We start from the raw sequence: 23,723 nt of genomic DNA, 5'->3' as shown, positions 1-23,723 counted from the left end.
GAAAACAGCATTTTTCTAGGAGAGAAATAAGGCAGGAATATGTCATCACTCCCAAAAATTCAACACCACCTTTCCCCCATAGGAATACCAGATTTAGGACCTGCAGAAAGCAGGCTATGGCAGAAACATGGCTCTGACTTAACATTTTTACATGCTTATATAAAGAACTCTTTGTTACTTCACACAGTCCTTATCACTTTCAAACTGGCAAACAAAAAAGGTTTGGGAACAGAGAGCTTTTGGAGCTGATTTTCATGGCGTAATAAAAGTAAAACTAATCAGATGCAGAGCAAGAGAGGAAGGGGCTGTTGAGTCCCCTCCGCAGCAGAAATCCAACACATGGTCAGGCAGTGGGATTGCACTTCCAGACTCCATCTCCAACATTGTATGTTGCTTCACTAACCCAGCCCAAATGTTGGAGCTCTTGCACACCAGCAAGTTGCTGTATATTCACCTTTTGCATGATGGGGCCTTAACACAGCATCCGGAAACCATGAAAGGGTTTATTTAACAGACAGATGAGCAGCCATCAATTATGCTAAAATATGCTACAGGACAAAAATGGGGAAGTGTGCCCATATTCAGTTTTATTTAGGTTTTGGGGCAAGTTATGATACAAATCACTTTAAAAACTAAAAATTGATCCCATTGATCCCATTCAACATCATTAACTTTTAACAGATATTAACAAACATTTTCTCCTGGCCTGGACATATGTGTTGGTACAAGACATTATTGCTCCTATTTTATTCTTTTGTTTAAAAAAAGAATCAGATCTTACACATAAGATTTTAAGATGCACAAACAATTTTTTTAAGTTCCAACAGATCATTAAACCCAGGTTAAAATGAAGCTGCTAACAGTATACAGTACACAGTACAGATGACACCAAGAAGTTACATTACTAGTAAAAATTGCATACATTCAAACAGATAGGGCTGTTAAGAAAGTCAAGTCATACTTAAAAGCCCAAATGCTGTAGTTTGTGTACAGAGTCTCAAAAGTAAAAATGATGGGGAAAGACTCTGGTTTCATGGTAGGTTGTGAGAGTCATTTGAACTCTGCAGGAATACATGGCACTACTCCCTTTAGTGTTCAAGAGCAGAGGAATCGTGAATGATAACTACTTGACCAAATAGCTGTTCTACTGTTGTCCTACATAGAGATTATTCAGACACAGCTTGGCACTGGCATCAATCATACAATCCTTCTGCTCCAGTTCAAATAATAAACCATCCAGCCGGCCTTGTGCTTTTCAGTTGTTCTCTTGTGAAACTGATGTTGCCTAGAGAGAAGAGAGAGAATTTTGTTGTCTAGATTTTTCAGTTATTTCAAAGAAAGAAGTCTCTGAGGTACAAAATATAAAAACATGTGAGCGAATAGAGGGTAACTAAATTCTGCCATGGCTCCCACTTGATAGTTTTTTTGCTGTTTGGTTCTGTGCTCCAACACCAAGCCCTTTTCATATATGGGTGTGTTTGGAATTTACTTGTATTTCTTATGCCCAAAGACTTTTGGGGATGTTACTGAAGGTTGAAATCAGCACTATGGTGTAACAACCATTTGCAGCAAGCAGAGCATTGAAGGATCTCAGCAAAGCAGAGGAAAAGGACTAGAGGCTAAAACACTTGACAGATATAAAAGTCCTAATACAGGCCTCCAAGGAATAGTATAGGGGGTAGCCCATGAAGTGGCTGTTGTAAAAGACACTATAGGAAAGCCTTCATTAAAAGTTGTTTGAAAAATATCCACATGCTCTCATTTTATTCCACTACACGTTCATAAACATTACATGGAACAGCCCTTTCAAAACTGAAGATAAAACTACCTCATTTTTTAATACTCCCATAGGGCAAAGCCCTGCCCAATGAGAGCTACAGTGTCTGGGATAAGAATTGTAGCATAAACATTTAACAAAAGGCTACTTTTCTATGTTCAGAAAGCTTTTCGGATTGCTGTTTTTTCCCCTTGAAATTTTACTAGTTTTAAAAACATTGCTCTTCTGGCAGTCTGACATTGTGGGGAGAGCTGTAGCTGAACATTTAAAAGCTTAGTTTGCTGTGTATTTTTAATGGGAAATTGCAGAACATATTTAGCTATGTTTTAACTCTTAGGCAAATATACAAATGCTCCATCCTGGAGCTCCTAGCCCTGCAAGTATTTATTTGCAGTGGCATAATGAGACCTGACGGCATCTGGGGCGCGCATGCCGTCCCATAGGGGCGGGGCAGCAGCTAGGAAAGGGAATACAACAGCTCGGGCATGCTGCGAGTCCAGCCCCGCATTGCTTTTGAGAGCAGCATGCTGGGCTTGTGCGCCAGGTTGGGCTCCGGTGTTCAGCCCTCAAAGGTAAATGCTGCCCAGGGCGATTCACTCCCAGTGCACCCCCTAGCTATGCCACTGGTTTATTGATTCCCAAGTTGGCTTCTTTGCAGCATCCCCTTTCCTTCCAGAACAACATGGCAGTTCATGGCCCTCTGCTCTGGTCCCTGCTCCAACAGATTTGCAACTCATCAGAAATCCAATGAATTTATTATTTTTATGTTGTGAAACACCCTGTAATCTTTGAATGAAGGGCGGTATACAAATTTAATAAATAATAAAATAACGTATTGGGCCTCCATCAAGGGGTTCATTTATTAGCATGATGTGCATCAGCCAAGAGCTGCCTTCTTTCCATAGAAAGGTTGCAGTGATCAGCTAAATGGTACAGGCAAGGTGCAAATCCTTATACTTACATATGGGGTCCTTTCTCCAAACTGACTATAAAATGTCATTTTAACTTTTTGCTTGTGTCCAGTTCTTTGGTCAAAAGTGTAGCAAGCTTCAAAGGGTGGGCTGTACAAATGAAGACTAACAGCAGTTTCTGTATGGCTTGGGTTCTCCACACGGTGTAAGCCAATGCAGTCTAATGAAAGAAAACATAAGAGCACCGATTATGTACAAAACTTGGGTCAGATCATTTATCCAACAATTTTACCCTCAATGTTAGGATCTTTTAAAATAAAGTAAAATGCCTAGCTTCTATTAAAAATCTAGGTGAATTATGCATAGTTATAGTCTGATAAATGCCAGCAGGATGTCTCCATGAATGTTAGTGAGATCTCAAGTGCTGTGAATTTAATCATCTGCCACCAGTACGAATGCAATATTCTCTTTTAAAGATGTTATCAAAATTCTAGGGAAAATAAATGAAATAGAGAAGACCATTATTTTCCCAAGAACGTGGGAAAGATTCTATATTTTAAATCAAGTTTGGAAATTCTCAGGGCCCTGCCGAGCTTCTCTAACTAGCCATCAGGCTTCTCTAGGCTGTACTATACATTTGAGTTTTTTCACCAAGCTGAAATGTGTCCTCCAACTCTTGCTCATGGGGATAGAGGTAGAGAGATGTGTGTAACAATGCTGACTATTGCATCGTGCTGGAATGTAGCTCATTGTGCAATGGGTCACATCCATTGGTCTGCTCACTTTTGCCTCTAGTCCTGCCTCTCACTGGAATGCTTCTCCCAGAGTGTTGTGCAGAGGAGCAAAGGGCCCTCTCACTTAAAAGATTCCCCAAACTGTATTTTAAGCAGATAGTAAGGACATTAGCCCTATGATGAAGGAAATAATTCTTTTGGGGTGAAGCATTTATTCTTCCAGTAATTGGTTCTGCCTTTTCTAAGTATAATTAGCCATTTTAGTGCCTTATATAAAAATATCCAGTTATTTACCATTGTGATGTCATAAACAGGTCTTTCAAATATGGTACCATATTTTGATATCCAAAAAAATCCACAAAATTTGACAATCTTCAGGTGCTACCTTAGCATCAGTAAACATATTGTTGCTTCATAAAATCTGAACATATGAGCTGGCTTAATGCAAAGCTTATAGTTGAATTAATATTGTATAAAGGAAGCCAAATTGCCACCTACCCATCTTTGAGCTGTAAGTTGTGGACATCCATTTGTTGTAAAGTCTCATAAGCAACACACCCCCATACATGTGATTCCATCCCCCTTTTTGCTTGGCATACCTTTCTGTGTAGCAACTACAGTATTTTAGTTTGAAGATGTTCAGAAAGAAGAGACTAATGCCTTTCGGCATGTGTGCATACATCATTTGTTTTTGATTTCATTCCAAATCAAAGTGTTTAGACATGAAAACAACAGAGAGGAAAAAACATAGCTGAGATTTTAGTTCCTTATGAAAGGTGTGTGCGCCCAAGTATTGAACTGAAGTTGTTTCCCCAGGGAAATGCAGAGAGGACATTTTTCTCATCTGGCATACAAGAATAAACCACAACAGAAAATAACCAAGATCAACTAAGGCCAATGTGGCGTGTGCCATCTTGATATTATCTTGGCAAAGATGGCTTCTGTAATTAAGATGGAAGGATCAAATAATGTTCTGCCATTATTTATTATTATTAGTTACATTCATACTCCACATTTTTATTTTAAAAAGCCCAAGGCAGCTAACAGTTATGGAACCCCATTGCAACAATAACCAGTCCACTCAATGTAAGCTCAGACATTCTAATCCTCAAAGTCAAAATAATGAATCCCACCTGAAATCAAAGCATGGAGAATCTGGGTGGTAAGCATGATAAACTTGCAAGTTTCTGAACAGAACTGAGATACAATACTTTAAATACGTTTTTGGAAGTGCTGCATGCAACCATGGTACTTGTAGCAGCATTTAAAATCCATTCCATGGCATCTATTACAATGGGTCTCTTGTGTTTAAAAGGAGTAGCAGTCAAGGTCAGCAACACTATGCACAGGGATCTTATGCCTAATTTGTAAACTCTAAATTCTGCACATAGTAGTTCAGATCATAAGGAGGAAACAAGTAAGCTATCAGCAGAGGAAAGATTAGACTTATTCTATAACATGAAATGTCCCCATGTCTCCTATTCTTTTAACCAAGAAACAAACAAAAAAAAAACCCCTTACCTTCCATGACTTGAAACGTCTACCCAAGAAGTTATAAGGTTATTTGGGTATCTATATGAACCAAAACGAAAGGGCTTACCATTAATATAGGCACACTGGTTTTCCTTCAAAACTCTTTCGGATTTCTTCAGCAGCTCTCCAGTCCCCTTTTTGCCAGGCCACTCAAACAGCGTCTCTTTTAGATTTCCTTGAAGCATTTTCATAAAGCAGTGTGAATCTGTGTGATCATGGATACTGCTGTATATGTACACAAACACAAAAAATACCATTATGAAGTTAGCAGGGCTGATACCTTTTTTGTACTTTTACATATACAGTCAACTCTCAACTTGCATAAGGGTTGTGTTCTGCAGATGGCATGTAAAGTCAAAATTGCATATGATCAAAACAATCCTGGAACTGCCCCCATTCAAGCATCTTTTTCTGAAGACCGCAGGCTTCCCACGCAAAAAAGAGAGCTGTTAAGCTTTCTGACATGCATTTAATTTGTGCAGTGTCAGCTGGTTGGCCGCTAAGCACATAAAGCTGCAATCAAATAAGTTAAATGTGTGCAAGTTGCAAGTTGACTGTAGTATAAACATAATGTACTATAAAATGATTACGGCTGCAACCCTAACCCCATTTATTTGGGAGTAAGCTCCATTGAAGTCAGTAGGGCTTACTGTGTTGTACATCTAATACAAGAGAAATATTGTTATTGCTCACATCATTTTATAGTGTCTTGAAAGTGGGATGAACGTGAAAAAGTCAAAGTGAAAAAAGAGTCAGATTTAAAGAGAAATATTAGAATTTCTGCAAATATGAAAAGAAAGACTGCAGCTATAGAGGATTTTTAGGAAACACGGTGTGATGTCACTGGCAAAATTTGTTAATAATCTGTTCTTTGACAATGGCTGGGTATGTCTAGTCGATTAAACAATAGGACCATAACTCAAAGGCATTACCTGGGAAAGGACTTGGGCTGCAATGAAGGCGCTACTGGACCAGCATTTACACAGTGTGTACGAATGAGAAGTGAAGGGGAAATGGTGCCTCAGTCAAGAGGCACTAATTTGTAAGAATCGAGGGCAAGAGAGGTGAATGTTGCTGGCTAGTACTATTCTGGGACGTGGGTGGCACTGTGGTCTAAACCACAGAGCCTAGGGCTTGCCAATCAAAAGGTCGGCGATTCAAATCCCCATGACGGGGTGAGCTCCCGTTGCTCAGTCCCAGCTCCTGCCAACCTAGCAGTTTGAAAGCACGTCAAAGTGCAAGTAGATAAATAGGTACTGCTCTGGTGGGAAGATAAACAGCATTTCCCTGCGCTGCTCTGGTTCTCCAGAAACAGCTTAGTCATGCTGGCCACATGACCTGGAAGCTGTCTGCGGACAAACGCCGGCTCCCTCGGCCAGTAAAGTGAGATGAGCGCCGCAACCCCAGTCATTCGCGACTGGCCTTAATGGTCAGGGGTCCCTTTACCTTTACCATTACTATGCTACTTGTCAACAGCAACCACCACTAGAACTGGCAGTCTATATGTTGGTTGTGGGTAGCAAGAGTGTAGACACAGCCTGCCTGATACATAACCTTTTGCCTGGAAGCTCTCTTATAGTTGTCTATTGAATTTAATTCCATTTAAGATAAAAATCGATGCTAGATTTATGTTTGGCTTTCAGACCCAACCCTCTAACAAAAAGGCACCACTACCTCCAGAGATGAAAGTTCTCATTTCAGATCCACATAATAATTTTCTTTTACATCATGAACTCGATTCAAAACAGTCACTCATATTTTCCATTGGAAAATATGTGGCAGTGTTCTTTCTCTGTTACTGGCTATATTCTAGAGTGGGGGGGGGGAACGCCACGTTGTCATTCCCCCATTCAGATTTGATTGACTCCTTGACTAACTGGTGCTGCTTCTGCAACAAAATAAAAACAAGCTGTGGTTTCTTATTTTTAAGCAGCTGCTTGTCTGTCTTGCCAACCACAATGCACTTGGCAGAAACTTGGAGTGCAATTCTGAAGAGAAACCAGAAGAGAAAAACCACAGGTAACCAACAGCCTAGTTTGGGCACAATGCTAGCTAAACAAACCTTGAACTGAAGCATTCCTCATTTGGTGTGGCCAATAGCAGAAGATTAGGAGCACTCACTTCCTGGTTTAAGCCAACCAATTTTGACTTACATCTAGCTTTTGAATCAGTTGAAACTGTGGTTTGTTGCATTAAACTAGAATAATAAACCAGGCTTGTTTGACCAGGCTTGTTTCATTATATCAATTTTAACTGGCCACAGTTTGCCCTTGTCAGATGCAATGATAAAATGAGGTTAGCCTGAAAATGCTTCTGTAGGTTCATTCCTGTAGTAGTAAACTGTGGCCTAACATTACATTCAAATTAAGTCATTAGCTTGCATTGTTGACAAAAGTAATGATCCTATGTCAGGTTTGCACAGTTTGTGACCTGCCACCAAGCTCAATATTTATTCAGCCTTTAGTACAGGGGTCAGTAACCTTTTTCAGCCGTGGGCTGGTCCACCGTCCCTCAGACCATGTGGTGGGCCGGACTATATTTTGAAGAAAAAAATGAACGAATTCCTATGCCCCACAAATAACCCAGAGATGCATTTTAAATAAAAGCACACATTCTACTCATATAAAAACTGGTGTTTTCCAGACCGTCCATGGGCCAGATTGAGAAGGCGATTGGGCCACATCCGGCCCATGGGCCTTAGGTTGCCTACCCCTGCTCTAGTAGGCTACCATACATGGGTAGGTTGTCTGTTTAGTCTGAATGGTCGCAAGTGGGACAGGGCGAGGCAGCCCTAGATAAATCTGCATAACAATGTGCCAGATGTGCTTTCGCTCTTCATTAGGGGAGGTTGAAACCTGACATAGATTATTCATTATTGGTTTTCACTTCAGTAATCTTTGTGCAGACTTGCACCAGATCAAGCCATAACAAGATTTATTAAGAGAACTAAGAACTTGTTTATGCTTGGTGGGATTCACCTAATGAGTCCCATCAGCACAAAAAGTTCTACTTGTGTAATGGGGTTCCCCCTTCTCCTCCGCCCATGTCCTCCCAAATTGGCTTAGGGTATGTATGTGTGTGCGTGTGCGCCAGGATCAAACCAAGCACAGGGATCACAGGTAATAATGTAAGGTTCAAAGGACCTAGGAGTTAAAGGCAGGTAACAGTATAAAGACACCCCACCCCTTGAAGGCTCATTGGACACTAGATTAAAAGTGAGCTAAAAACTATTTTAAAAAATAAATACGTGATAGTAATAAACTCATTCCCAGAATCCTTTCCTGAACTGCCTAGCATCCAAAAGTATATTCTCTGCCAGCTTAACTTTCTGGACAGCTCACTGTGGTACCAAAGGAGCCCTATAGTTCAGCTCTGTCTTCATACAATTACAGTTATGAACAATGAGAAAAACGCAAGCTCTATCCCCTCCCCAGGTATCTTTTACTGCCCCCAGCATTTTCTCTCTGATGAATCTAGGTAGCTAGAGGTTAACACGAATCTTGGAATCTGAGCTACTCTTTCTTTGCTATTTAGGGGTGTGGGTGTGGATACACCTACACATATTTTCAGAAGAAAGATAGCAGCCAGCAAAGTGTCACCCTTCCCCACCTACTGAATCCCCTTGGCAGCAGTTTTTTTCCTTCCTGATGCAACAAAAACACATCTGGGAATCCCAACTGGAAGAAAAAGCAGTGGGATGGGAGAAGGGTTAAGCAAACACCACCTGCAGCTTTCCTAGTGCAAATTACGTTTTTGTGAAAACAGAATCCCTCACTTCCACAATCCTCACAAGACAGCATTTTACCCAAATGGAAACAGGGCATTTCAGGATTCAGTGCAACAGTTGCAGAGACCATTGAACCCCAAAGTTTGGCATATTGGATAGCATGCAATTTTAGTCAGCATAGAGCCATTGAAATGAATGAACATGACAACCTTTGGTCCATTAATTTTGATGGGTCTACTCTGAATAAAACTTAATTGAATGCCACCCATTGTGTTCTGGGAATTGTCAAGGGTACATTGACCAGATATTACTGATTTACAAAATTAGAGTTCTGAGGGGAACTCTCTCATTTCACAAACCCTGCTTTAGACTAGAGGCAGAGACAGCACAATGTGCCTTTAGTAAAACACTGGGGGTAACATACATAGAACAATGAAAAATCTACTACCATTGTAAGAAAGCACAAAGAAGGAATTCACCAAATGGTTCAACAGTTTGCTATGACAAAGAAGCATCACATTCCTCATGCTTAAGAGATGTCTGATAATTGTCTGTTTTGCAGAGGCAAGAGAAAAGGGGCATATATTATATATCTAGTACATAGAGAGAAATGGTTCTCAGAACAATAACATATGGCTTTTTTTTTAAGGGACTCTGGGAAATCTGGTACCTCTGGCTTGCAGATGAGGCTGGATCTGCACAGTGTTGATTGGCCAGCCCTTGTGTCAATCACATATTCACCTGCCCCACTCTTCCCTGAGCAGAATCACACACAGAACTTGGGTTACTCACAAAGCCATATTCACCTTTTCACAGGGTCTTTCACAGTGTTTTTAAAAAGTGTAAGGAACCCAGAGATGAAGCCCTGATTAACTGAAACAATCAAATACGCAAAAATGGACCTTTAAGAGCTGGTGTACTGCTTTGGTTTTGTTTTAAATAGTTGGATTTAAAAAAAAATCATGCAGGGAACCACCCAAAGCTTTTGGAAAGGTTAGAGCGGGGGTCGGCAACCTAAGGTCCATGGGCCACAAGCGGCCCATGGGGGTTGTTTAACCGGCCCATGAGCTGCCCGAACTGAGCTGCCCCCTCGGCAAGTCCCCATGCGCTGCGCTAAACTGGCGCAGCTCGGCGCAGGGACTCACTTCTGCGGCACAGACACCGGAAATTGCGCACGCTCACATGCGTGTGTGATCCGGCCCACGGAGGGATCTCCACTTGAGTGAACCGGCCCAGGCAAGGTAAAGAGGTAAACCTTGCCGACCCCTGGGTTACAGTTAATGGAGTTTTATAATATACCATCTATATAAGGCTACAGTACCTTTTTTGCGGCACAGATGCAATGTATTGTATTATTATTATTATTATTATTATTATTATTATTATTATTATTATTATTACCATGCCCATCAGGCTGGGTTTTCCACTCTGGGCGGATCCCAACAGAATATTAAAAACACAAAACATGAAACATTAAAAACTTCCCTAAACAGGCCTGCCTTCAGATGTCTTGTAAAAGTCAGATACCCGTAGTTGTTTATTTCCTTGACATTTGATGGGAGGGCGTTCCATAGGACGGGCGCCACTACCGAGAAGGCCCTCTGCCTGTACAGCTTTATATTATGGGAAAATATATATATATAGCCACAAACCTGCCATGGCCTTCACCCCAGCATAAGATCATCAAATTGAACTTTCCATTTCCTTTATCCACAAGATTTCTTGTGTACCTGAAAGAATAAGATGCAGGTTTTATTTTAAGAGCCATCACTGAGAAGCAGAAACAGATGTTCAGAGCACATCTCCCTTGAACAGTATATGCAAATTAAAAAAATTAATGGTTGCTATTTTCCAGCCTGCTCCCCTACGCCATCCATCTAGTAATATTTTGTGATTGAGCTGTATGACAGTTCTACTCACTGCATTGTTTTGAACAATTAGTACCTACTGCATACAAATTATCTTGATAATACTCTACTATCTTACTGGGTAGTTCTAAGGTTCATTGAGATAATATATCTGATAATATAGGTGAAGTGCTTGTATTACTCCCAAGTTTTATCTTTTAAGGGGGGGGGGAACCACACTTGCACATAAACATACTCTTGCACTTGTCCATATATTCAGACCTATTTTCTTTCAGTCAGTGGCATCCTAAAACTGCAATATTTATACCTTTATCATATAAGGGTCATAAAAATATATCACGGCGGTTTACAATGCTGAGTGAGTTTTATCCTTTCCAGGATCTCTCTCAGAAAATGGAGAGTGAACAGAATCAAATGAAAAGTCAACAAGAATTAACTTTTATGTAAAATACAAATTATTAAAAACTAGGTTGTAAGTCTTAAGTAACAAATTTCAGGAATTGAATTCCAGTGATTACAGACTTGGTACTTTATATATCTATGTTAGCTGATGGCATCTGTCTGTCTCAACAAACCATTTAAGTTAGTAGTATATTATATATACACATACAAGTTGAACCATTGGTCCTTTCCTAGGTCAGTACTATCTATAGTGGCTGGCAGTTGCTTTCCAGTGTTTAAGGCAAGAGTCCTTCCCAGCCCTGTGTGGAGATGTCAAGATTGGAACCCAGAATCTTGCATACGCAATGCATGTGCTTGGCTTCCACTACTGAGCTACAGCCCCCTACTCTCTTTGTTGACTGGACAAGGAACCACACAATTTTTGCATGTACCTAAGGGAATCTGGACATGTCTTTCTCAAGGAGCAGATCCTCATTCCCTTACTTTTAAGATTCCAAAGGTTTGTGACATGGCATAGTGGTCCACCATTCAAAGGAAATGAATAAAGAAACCCCACTGGCCTTAAGGGATAGCTAAAGTAGCTCTGAATCCCAGCCATCATGGAAACACAGAATTCAATCAGGCCCACAGTTGTGTGATCAGTGGGTCTTGGAAATCGGTCAGACTGAATAGACAAAACTTTTGATTGTGGTGTAAACCCCATTAACTGCAGATCTTGTTGAAGCCCAAATATTTAGGAATATTTATCCTATTGCTATAGTTCAAGAATGCTGAAAAAGATTAGATAAATATAAATTAGGATGTAGAGTGATGGTTACATTTGGTCAACAGCAGCACAACCTATAAATAGAAAAGCACAACATAACCCAAATACTTCTTGGGTGAGGTAATTTCTGCAATGAGATTGTAACTACAGAAGCTTTGTAACAACAAGGAAGTTACTGAATTTGTTGTCAAATGGTCCCAACCATTTAAGCTACTTTTCTGCAGAAGATATATATGCATGCAAATCCAAAGTGTGTGGGGTGTGTGAGCGACTCTCCTCCTGATAAAAAGCCAACTTTACAGGGAATTCTGCCAAGCAAGATAAGAACAAACTAGTTTCACAATGCCAACAGCAAGTGTTGCACAATAATCGAAGATTAGAAATGGTATGAAAAAGACTAAGGAATACAGCAAAGGGCATAGCTGCCAAGTTATCCCTTTTTTTAAGGGATTTTCCCTTATGCTGAATAGGCTTCCTCGCGAGAAAAGGGAAAACTTGGCAGCTATGAAAGGGGGACAGGGGGCACGCGGCAGACTGAGCAATAGCACCTGATTTATAATTAAATCAAAGCCTGACTTTTAATACGGTGCAGTAGACACACCCTGTTTTCGTTTTTAAAGGTCAGGTGTGCGCGGGCAAGCTTGAATCGGTACACAATCCAGTGGAGGCAAGTTTGCAGACGAGGGTTCCAAGGGGACCTTTCCAACAGTGGAACGCCAGAAGGCTGGGAAGCCAGAAAGCCCCTGATTTGCTGCCGGTGCCTTGTCCCAAAAAATATCTGTTAGAGAACGCAATAACCTGGCACAGATCAGGGAAAAGAAAACACTTGGCTTGATGTCAGCCATTCGTTTCCCTCCTTGTTAACATTTCGAAAGCAGCTTACAGTATTTGCAAAACGACCAGGAAGGCACATCCGATCAATTCGCGCAGTAATAGCCTGCTCCTTAAATTATTTGCGGGGCACAGCCCTATGAACTAGACATTGTCCTCCAGGACTGCCAACGCCCCTCCATCGAGTCTTATAGAAGTACAAAAAACAACAACAAAAAATCTCCACAAGTTCCAACCTCCCCGGGAGGCTCGGGCTGCTATTTACCTCGAGCCAGCTCTCATTGGCGCAACCCTTCAGGGGTGTTGCTCAAAAGCGGCTCTGATTGGCCATCGGGTCCCCGCCCTCCCTCTGCCTCTAAACCTTCAGTGCGTGGCACTTGGGAGAAGCCGGGAGAAAGCAGTCAAAAGGAGGGGGCGGGGCGGGGCAGGGAACGCGCAAGGAAAGGGGGCGGGGCTGCGGGCTCCGTGGATGCGCTGCTCTCGCACCCCAATGGGGTCACCCAGCAGCCCCCAAAGAGAACCCCAGCCTGCACTGATGGTGGAACATACTGTTTCCACACGCCATGGGAAGGGGCCTTCAAACAAGGCTTCCCGGGGTTTCAGGCAGGGGACCCTCGCAGATCTGGGCTATGGCAGTCTGGTTGTGGGGTATTTCCCCTGCGGTGAGTAATTCTCATGTCTTCAGGGCTTTAGATCACAGAATCAGAGTTGGAAGGGACCCCAAGGGTCCTCTAGTCCAACCCTCTGCAATGCAGGAATCCTGCCCACAGCCATTCCTGGGTGGGCTCCAAACGCCAACCATCTGGTTGACAGACAGACAGCCACACACACACACACACGCTTACCGGTAGCTGAAATTCATCTGCTTTGTTTAATATTCATTGTGGATTGTTTTTACTTTTTTATTGTTAGCCACTTTGCTAATATTCAGCCTTCAGGGCAGGTGTAAAGCACAATAGGCAAGTATGCCAGACTGCTACAGACCATCCAGTATGTTTTGCAGCACTTAATGGATTGAACTTAAGTCTCCCCCTAACCCCCTTCCCAAATAAGATACTCTGAACTAAAAGTCAGCAGAAGTGGAATCTGCATCTTAGAGCCCCTGCCATCCTCTTGATTTGATTATCAGCCTCCCTAAGGAATTGGCTATTTGTGTGCATTTTCTGTTGCTGCTGCTTACTCCCCCCCTCCAAAGAAACACTGAAGATGACTTCTTGTCACCTACATAAGTTAATCATTTGGGAAAGTGTGCCAAAGAACAGGAACCAGAAGGAGGCTTGATATGGGATTAAGAAATACCTGTTTTAACTTCTGCTAAAAATGCATTTGCAGAGAAACTGGCATTTAAGCTAATTATAAATGTATTATCAACACACACACACACACACACACACACACACACTTATCTGTAGGGAGAGTATCAGAATAGGACCCCAGTCCCATCCAGTGGATCATTGTATGGTTTATGGTCTCTTCAGTGAGGCAGGTCATAGGATAAGGTTCAGTTTGTGCCGCACACACTATACAACACACAACACACATGGTAATCTGGGTGAACCGAAGAACCCACTTTTATCTTTCTACTAATCACTATGAATAGCTCCATAAAAAGGATGGTTTAGTTTCAGCATTAAGGGTTAATCAACAGTCATGCTAATTTATTCAAACAAACTGTTATGCATGCAGCCATTTGAGTGAAGCAAGTTTTGAAGTTGCTTTGGTGATTTTCACCACAACATTACAGACTGAGGGAACCTGAACACCATGAAGTGACCATATACATGTATAAATTTGCAGGAGTACCTAAACTCAAGATAGTTAAGGGATAAACAATGAAATTATGATTATAGGGGCACATCTGATGTGCATGTAACGTCTTGGGAAAGTTTTAGACTCGAGGAAAATAGTGATTGATCATAACTGGATTTCTGGTCAGGTATAGCTAAGCTTCTGCAGTAAAATTATGTATTCACTATAGTAGCAGCAGCATGCATCATCATTAATGAAAACAACCACCAACTGATGATGCATGCTGCTTCTGCTTATATTATGTATAATTATGTATTAATAATAGATGTGGGTTGTTTTAAAAACTCTTTAAAGTGCCATATAAATGATATATCCTATTGTTCATTGCCACTTGACAGGAAGTAACAGACAACTAAGCTACCAAGTGGTTGGAGGCACTTTTGGTCATCCAAATTCATCTTCCATCACACTCAAATTAGTATGGTCAAATTGTGGGTCAGTGGCCAGTAATTAAAAAAAATATGTATAACCTGTATTTCTTTCTTCAATGTGAAAAACTCCAGAAAAAAACCCTGCTTAAAGGTGAAGATTCACTTTTGACAGTGAACCAATGCGGCCCTTGGACTGCAAAAAAGGCTAGCTGCCTTAATCCATGCTCTTGATTAAGGCCAAAATGTAATGTTTGAACAGTTGTACTGGTGCTGATGGAGAGGGAATTACTGCATGACTAGGAGTTCACACTGCAATAATTTTTGGTCACTCTGACACATTGACAGTTCACAGAGAGGGGCTTGCTGGTGCAGATACATTTGCTCATGCAGTCCATATGGAAAGGAAATGTAGATGTGAATCACCAACTATTTAACAGCAACCAATGGCTGAACTTAGCCTTGTTCAATGGTACAGATTATGAAACAGGCCCCTGAGAAAAATGATTAGTGATGATTATCCAGTAATTAAAGGAGGCACAGGACTTTTGTGACACAAGATTTGGAACAGTATTCAGTAGACATCTCATTAGTGCCTTCACCCCACCCCCACTCCTGGCACATGTTTTAGGCCAGGAGTAGGCAATATGATGCCCTTGAGAAGTTGTTGGGACTACAGCTCCATCAGCATGTGCAATGGTCAGTAATAATGGACGTTGTGGTCTACCACCACATGGAGGGCACATTAACTCTACCTTTATTAGGCTGCTTCCAGATTTCCACCACCAGGCATATTGCTTTGTTCTGGAGTGCCATTTCAAATGGACTGGAATGCCCGAGAAAGAAGAAGAAAACAACTTTGGAAAAGCCCTAATGTTGCAAGATAAACCAGTCAAAGTTTAACATTTAACAGGCTAGTCATACAAAGAAACAAACAAACAAAAACCCAACACACAAGCTACAAAATGAAGGCCAAACTAGGAAGAAAGGCTGTGACCCAAAAGCCTGGTGTTAATCCTGCCACCTTGACCCACTCCTGGGGTGCTTTGAACTAGACTTTTGGACATCACTGTACTTGCAGTTGAAGGGATGGGCTGCCAGTTAGTCCGCCTGCGAGGCCTGCCAAAAAAAATTCTGTAGGCATTCTCATTCCAGCTGTTTCTAAGAGCCACGACTCATCTTTAAAGTGCCAACCACCTCCAAGCTGCGCAGCATCCCACTTCTCAAAAAAGGAGATTTGAGCTACTCAAACCGCTGGCCTGAATGCAAGCTGCTAAAAAAGGAGCCACTATCTGCACAACACATATGTTAGCTATTAGCAGCAAATTACATATGTAGCAAATGTTCCATAAAAGATACACGGAAAGGAATCTGAGCAAGATACTTGAATTCGCAACACCTACGAACATCAAACGTGCAAACAAAGTACAAGAAAAGTGCGCCTGGAGAATAGATTGCTATTTAAATTCTAAAAGATCCGCACTAATTTTGTACCAAAATTAATGAAATGCTCCAAGAAAATCACGTCAGTTTGGCATTTTAAGCAAAGCGACTCTCATTTTAGAAGCACGTATTGACCGCTTTTCGTTCCCAGGAGAATAGGAATAAACCAGCCAGCTTGTCACCCGTTTGCTTGTTCAGGCGAACTAATCTCCTCAATTCCCACCGAGTTTACCTGAACTGGTCAAACTGAGCAAATTTGAGCCACTCCTCCGGGTTGCTCTCGTAAGATTCCATTAAGGTTTGCACTTCTGCCACATTGACTTTGTCGCCGGAAAACAACCGATGCAGGATCTGGATCAGCTCGTCCAGCGTCTGCGCTTTCCACAATTCCGTCTGCCCGGGATGATCCATGATGCGCTTTTGCAGAGCCTGCTTCGAGTTGCACAATGAAAGCGCCGCGTCGCTTCGCAGCCGGTGCCTTGGCTTGCCGCTATTTATCTCCTGGAGTTCGATGGGAACGTACCAAGTGCTCAAGGACAGGGAGCGCGCAAGGGAGGCACCGCGAAACTGCTTCGGCTAGCTCTAGGCTTTTAGAACACGCTGAAAAAGGGCCACCCCCACCGTCACCGTAACCTATCACAGGCTGGTTTTTCAAAAGCCCTCGTCGCCGTTGCAAGATGGGGCGACTGGGCTCCCCCCACTTTCGGGTTGTTTGCCCGCCTCGCTTCTTAAGGGGCCCCGACTGGCGCGCCGCCGTAGCCTTACAGCACAAAGGCGCTGTTCTTCGTACTTAAAAGGGAGAAGGAATATACAACTGATGAAGCCAAGAGTGATTCCCCCCCAGGCAACGTTGGCATATTCTAATCTAATCTTTTAACTCAGCAACAAAATTGCTGAAGGCACTCTTTTATATTACAGTAGTCTCCGCTTTTCATGGCGCAATAACCAACCAGGTGTGTTTTGCGGAACCAGGCTATGTTTATAAATTGAAACACATAGGCACTCACAGTTACATATTACCAATTAAGTTAGCTACCTCTGCAACAACCTGTGTCTTGTATGAAAATTCAGAATGGTAAAAGGTGGCTTCTCACCCAAGGACAGCAGGTTTAGGATCAAAGTACTGTAGTTCATTCCCATGAGTGAATATTGGTTTTTTTATTTGAGTTTGACCAAACTGCGGGAGGCAGTGCAAGACAGGAGTGCCTGGCATGCTATGGTCCGTGGGGTCACGAAGAGTCGGACACGACTAAACGACTAAACAACAACCTCTGCAACAACCTGTGTCTTGTATGAAAATTCAGAATGGTAAAAGGTGGCTTCTCACCCAAGGACAGCAGGTTTAGGATCAAAGTACTGTAGTTCATTCCCATGAGTGAATATAGAAGAGAAGTTTTCAATTTTTAGCAAGGTATATAAGGGGCTTAAGCAGGCAGGTGACTTAAGAGAAAGCAATCTACAGTGACATTTAAATCCAAAAGCTTTAGAAAGAACACTGCAGATTTTTTGCCTGTTTCATAGGACAGAAAGGCTACTTTTATTTCTCTATCATTTTTCATTATTAGATTATTCAAAATTTATTATAAGGGCCTATTAAAGTAGATCTCCCAAAGTAGAAAGCAAGCTGTAAGGTCTATCAGAACTTTTCCTCTGGCTAGGTATTAAGGGTGGGGCAGGGGAAGGAGAGGAGCTTGCCCAGTGTTAAATAGTTGCACTTTAATAACAATGTGCTTTAAATTTTCTAGGATTGATTATAAGTCCCAAATACTCCACTTATATTTTGTAATGCATTTTTAAAGTATTGCTAGCATTTTACTTTGTCTAATAACAATGGAAACTCAATGAAAGCTTATCAGTCGCTTTTGATCACTTGCTTAAACCATTTCAATTTCCTTTAATGGCACTATCATATAGATCAAATATTTAACTGTGGCATACTGTGTTCTTGGCTGTATAGCTTGATCTGTGCAGATGTGTAGATTGTCCTACCTTGTCACACACAACTGACAATGACATTTTGCTTTGTCACAGCCATTCATAGTGGTGTTTCTATATTTTATTCATACAGCCCATTACATTGGGCTATAAAGCAGTCTTCACATACTGTACTGAGTTTAGTCAACTGCAGCATGATCAGTGCTGCATTTGTGTTTTTGGAAATTAACATTGTAAATGTTAATCCAACAATACCAACAATAGCACCAGGAAGAAATAATGCAGGCCAAACTTGGAAAGCTTATCTACAGTATTGTGATATAGTGGTACCTCAGGTTACAAACACTTCAGGTTACAAACTCTGCTAACCCAGAAATAGTACCTCAGGTTAAGAACTTTGCTTCAGGATGAGAACAGAAATTGTGCTCTGTCGGCACGGCGGCAGCAGGAGGCCCCATTAGCTAAAGTGGTGCTTCAGGTTAAGAACAGTTTCAGGTTAGGAACGGACCTCCGGAACGAATTAAGTTCTTAACCAGAGATACCACTGTATTCACATTTAATAGGTTTTGGATAATGGAGAAATGGTATGTCACTATTGGTACTGCCTATTTCCAGTTTATTTTATTTCCTGAAGCTAAGATAAGAAAAGCTAATGTGTGATCTCTACTTTCCTACAAGGTCGCTTTGGGTGTTTAAAGTTATTCATTCACCTACAGGGTCTAGTAGGTTTAACTTGAAGCAACCTGTTGTAAGAAATACAAGATGAAAGTCTACAATGAATATAAATGTCAAAGGGGCTCTACAAACAAGCAATAACAATAAATTCATGATTTGTTAAATGATAACCTTTATTCTCAAAGCTGCCCAATATTCCTGCATTTATATTTCTGCATTTCATTGTATATACTTGGTTGTGTAGTGAATAAGGGGAAGGAAGGAGATTAGTTGGGAGGGCTGCTGCTTGAGAAACACCATCCTAAAGTCTCTTTGGGACTACAGATTCCAAAGTTAAATCCCAGCAACTGTGTTTAAAACAAATAGTCATAAGAAAATGTAACTATTTTATGCATATACAGATACTTCAGCTGCCCATCTACAATAAATATCCTAAAAGGGAGACTGTAAACTTCCATGCAGCCTGATGAAATAATGATCTATGTACTCTCCAAGTCAGGAGATAGTATCCTTTCAAAACAAGACTCAAGTCCTGGAGCAAGGACAGGCAGCTCAGCTGTACAGATGGCACACAAACAATTATTTGCACAAAGCAAGTGATCAAATGAAGAAAATGGAAGCCGGGAGGCTACGTAGTTCTTGTATTTATCTCCTATACTGACAAGTAGAGAAAATAGGGAGAATAAAGTGAACTCCATGGGTAACAATGCAGACATTTCTTCAGTTTGTCCCTGGGGAATGTTTCTGCAGATCTTTATAGCCCATTCATTTTCTAAGAATCCCAAGCACTTGTAGCTCCTAATTCATCCCCAGGCCTGAGATTTACAATAATGCAGTACAAGCTTGCCATCACTTCCAAAACACTGCAATAGAACAAGAAACAGAGGAGTCAAACAAATTTAATATTTAATTAAAACGATAAACTGTTGGGTTGCTATTATACAGCCCAATACATAGTGTCAACATTCTATTGAAGGTTTCTTATAAAATGCTGCCACCTGTTGACAACATACTTTGAAAGTTACATGCTGCATTTGCTCCAGCAGACATGGAGTGAAATTGTAATCAAACTGAAACCTTTTACAGAGCAATCCAGACACCAGAGCAGGCAGTGAGACTCACTGAACCACTGATGCATTTGGAAGGGCAGGTAAAAGCTTGCTCTGGGCTATGCCAGCCTGAAGCTGGTAAAGCATTCCACCCTTCATTGGGCCCAAACCACCAAGTCATGGCAGTAGAGCTGGCTAATGGATTCCAGGCTGGCTCAGCCACATTCCCTCCCTCTCTGGAATACCCTTTTGTAGACTGACAATGGGAGGACTGACCTTTAGTGGGTGGAACAGAGAGCTCTGTGCTGGTGAAGTTGTTCTGGGAAGGGCAACCTTTGCCTCATCCAAAAAATTGAATGGTGCCCTTAGTTCAGGCATAGGCAAACTCGGCCCTCCAGATGTTTTGAGACATCATTCCTGACCACTGGGTCCTGTTAGCTAGGGATGATAGGCGTTGTAGTCCCAAAACATCTGGAGGGCCGAGTTTGCCTATGCCTGCCTTAGTTTCTAATGTAAAGAAGAGAAAAGGAAATACTTAGAAGCTGAGAATTACCTCATATAGTGTTCCAACTTCCTGGTCTGGTGAAGGAGCAAAAGACTGATTCACATAAATAAACTGTATGAGAAAGAGATACTTGGTAAGTTTTAGAGGAAGTTGCTCTGTTTAAACTGAAAACTTTTATCAGACAATATTATCTCCTGTGTTACCAGAATCCTGTCACTGCAATTACAGGGCTAAGAGAAGAACAGTCTACAGTCAGCCATAAGCTCAAGGTTCAACAAGGGCGAAGGAAGCCAGCCTACTCATATTTACTGGCCTGAGGACTTAAGAGTTGACATGAGTTTGCTCCTCCTTCAGCCCACCTCCAGCTCATAGTTACTTGAAGTCCTTTGGTAACAGGAGTGAAAGAAAAGACAAATTGCCATCAGGATAACGGCTTGGCCACAACCGAAGTTCCTTTATGGATAGTTGCCAAGTGGCTATTTGTGAAAGCTTTGCAGGAAAGCTAGATTGGATAAGAGTCCAACTATTTTGGGGGTTCATGGCTCTTGATCAAACATTGTGAGTAGAACAATGAGCTAGCTCAGGGGTTCCCAACAAAATTTTCTCGAGGACCCCTCATCGAGCCGCTATTGTGACAAGGACCCCCATTAATTCCTAATCCTAAAATTAAAAAGTGAGAGTCTTTTTATATGTTATATTTATACGTTTTTTACAGTTACAACGGAGTACTCCATCAGTATACAGTTAGTTTTAATTTTCAATTCTTAATGAGATGAGTTAAATCTGTCCTTTGAGTCCATTATTTCCGAAATATTAGGTTCCAAACTTGAAACTTTCACTCTGAAATCCGACCGCATGTCGAGCCGATTCCTATATTTGTTTTTCATGAAACACATGGAAGAAAAATGCTTGCTCACACCGATATGTGGTTGCAAATGGAAGGATCTTTTTCATTGCCTTATCTCCAAGTTTCTTGTTTACAAACACTACTGTTTTGCGAAGAGGCAGCGCGCGCCAGGGAGGAGGGAGGGGAATGGAGAAGACAGGGTACCTGCGCAGTAGCGCACAAATGAAGCCGACGCGCGCAAAGCATCTTGGGAAGGTGAGCGTTAGTAGAATGTGCGCGCTGCCTCTTTGCAAAACAGTAGTGTTGGTAAAGCGCCACCTAACGGCATACAGCAGAACTACTGCCTCTATCTAATTCTAGTTTTGCGCTAGACTCTGCTCATGCAGGAAGCGGCCAAAACAAAAAAAACCTGTTATCATACGAAATATATTTAATATATTTTTTATTCTAATAGCATCTTGCGGACCCCTCTGGCATAGCTCGCGGACCCCTGGGGGTCCCCGGACCACCTGTTGGGAACCACTGAGCTAGCTGATTCAATATTAAAATATTCAGTTTCAACACAACAATCATTTCAGAACTGGGTTAGCATTTGTGAACTAAAACCACTGCCAGTATATAACGTGGCTACTTTTGCACCCATACAACCATTTCACCTAACATCTATTTTTTCACAGTTCAAGTTTAATAGCTTCTATATTTCTCTGTCTTTTGTCATTTTTGACAACAGCATAAATGTATAGCTGGAACCTCAATCATTCACTTGAAGATGCTCACATTACATTTAGTTTCAAGTTACATCCACTCAGGATCTCAGCTCAGCCTAGATTTAATGAAACCGATAGAGGGAATTCAAAATACAGTGGTACCTCGGGTTAAGAACTCGATTCGTTCTGGAGGTCTGGTCTTAACCTGAAACTGTTCTTAACCTGATGTACCACTTTAGCTAATGGGGCCTTCCGCTGCTGCCGCCACGCGGGTTCTTAACCCGAGGTACTATTTCTGGGTTAACGGAGTCTGTAACCTGAAGCGTCTGTAAACCCAAGGTACCACTGTATCTAAAGCCATTATTCTACTACTATGAGAATTAACCTTGGAAAACCTTACCCATATACATAGTAGTAAACTTTCAAATAGATTTGGGGACTCAGAACTCATCAAGTATATATTTTGGAGATAGGTGGGGACAAACTAGAGGGAACATTTGGTGCCTTCATGCCCTGCTTGTGAGCTTCCCAGCAGCATCCCACTGATTCAGCTCTTACTGATAGCTCTCATATTCCTAAATAGGGAAGGAGGACATCACATACCAGCTGTTCTGAGGCCACTAGTTTGAGAAACTTTTTGATGAAGTCAATAAGTGCTTGGATTGTGCGCGTTCTCTCTACTGTCCATTTCTTGGTTTTCATTATAGGGGTATCCCCAACAGCCTTGAGCAAAACATCAACTAGAAAGCAGAGAAAATTGCAAATGAGAACAAATGGAAACACAGCAGAACATGTCACTGAAGTATACTGAAAGATAATCAATAAAATGTAGGAAACAAATAAGGAGAAATGCAACAGAATAATTTGCAAAAATCATGTAATTGTAGAATTTATATACCTAAAATACTGCTGCTGAGCCCTTGAGGTACAGCAGGATATACATACATGGGTATAGCTTGGGGGGGGGGGAAAGCTGTGTCCCCAAATCAAGTAAATAAATAAAAATACTTAACTAAAAGTAGAAATTGTCGATGTTGAGATTTTTCTGAACATTTGGGGTCAAAAGAAAGTAATTTAAAACAACTATTGTTGAGACCTTTTGGTCCGAATCTGCTAGACAGAGACAGAGGGTGTCCTGCCCACACCTAACATAAATAATAAACATAATAATTTATTATTTATACCAACCACGCCCATCTGGCTGGGTTTCCCCAGCCACTCTGGTTGGCTTCCAATCATACAATAATATTTATTAATACAAGTGTCATTTATTGGTGGGGAACCAGAAGAAATCATTTGATTCATGGAGGCCTGGGGCGCCGAGCAAGATCAACGGAAGCACAACTGGCAGGTAAGAGGGACAATAGATCGGGACCTTTTAGATTAAACTTGACAGCGCAGCGTTAGCCCTCAGCCGTTCAGGGAGGCCTGCGATACCTGCCTAGGGCGACCCTCCCTCCCTCCAGCCTCTCCCTTTCGCCGGGGCGTCGGCCCTTTCGCGACCCGCCCGTTTACTTTTCTTCCTGGTGTCTCCCGCAGGTTCCTCGGTCACCGGGGAAACGGCCGAAGCGGGAGCCGACTCGAGCACCCCCAACGTAGGCCCCGCCCCGCCCTCCGGGGCATCGTCGCCACCTTCACCCCGGCCGCCCTCCTGAGGCGGAAAAGGAGTAGCGGCAGCAGCGGCAGCAACACCACAGGGCTGCTCCTGCTCCCCGCCGAGCTCCGACATAGTAACGAAACAGCGGAAGCAGCATCCCCAGCGGCGCTCGCTCTCATAGGCTCCTGCCAGGGGCACGTGACCGCGCCGCCGCCGCCGTTTTGTCCCTCGCGCGCTTC

The 23,723-nt window shown here is 42.0% G+C and overlaps 2 protein-coding genes across 3 annotated transcripts; both read right to left on the bottom strand.

Annotated features, from left to right (window-relative positions):
- Nucleotides 1–562: 562 nt before the first annotated feature.
- CDO1 (cysteine dioxygenase type 1) lies at nt 563–16,844 on the bottom strand. 2 transcript variants are annotated; one of them, XM_035099994.2, is made up of 5 exons: nt 16,402–16,844; nt 10,335–10,412; nt 5,023–5,180; nt 2,739–2,908; nt 563–1,285 (listed from the first exon to the last, which is right to left on the bottom strand). In XM_035099994.2, the coding sequence occupies exons 1-5, from the start codon at nt 16,578–16,580 to the stop codon at nt 1,256–1,258; spliced, it is 615 nt and encodes a 204-aa protein (XP_034955885.1). In that variant the 5' UTR covers nt 16,581–16,844; the 3' UTR covers nt 563–1,255. The 2 variants fall into 2 exon arrangements, with proteins under 2 accessions (XP_034955885.1, XP_034955886.1); XM_035099995.2 differs by lacking the exon at nt 16,402–16,844 and adding an exon at nt 12,602–15,466.
- Nucleotides 16,845–18,927: 2,083 nt separating this feature from the next.
- Nucleotides 18,928–23,648, bottom strand: ATG12 (autophagy related 12). Its single transcript, XM_035099759.2, has 4 exons — nt 23,403–23,648; nt 22,491–22,627; nt 20,382–20,444; nt 18,928–19,642 (listed from the first exon to the last, which is right to left on the bottom strand). The coding sequence occupies exons 1-4, from the start codon at nt 23,614–23,616 to the stop codon at nt 19,583–19,585; spliced, it is 474 nt and encodes a 157-aa protein (XP_034955650.1). The 5' UTR covers nt 23,617–23,648; the 3' UTR covers nt 18,928–19,582.
- Nucleotides 23,649–23,723: the final 75 nt, after the last annotated feature.

The sequence above is a fragment of the Zootoca vivipara genome, chromosome 11 (assembly GCF_963506605.1).
Source record: "Zootoca vivipara chromosome 11, rZooViv1.1, whole genome shotgun sequence".
Lineage (NCBI taxonomy): Eukaryota > Metazoa > Chordata > Lepidosauria > Squamata > Lacertidae > Zootoca > Zootoca vivipara.
This window is presented reverse-complemented; position numbering and strand designations above follow the sequence as displayed.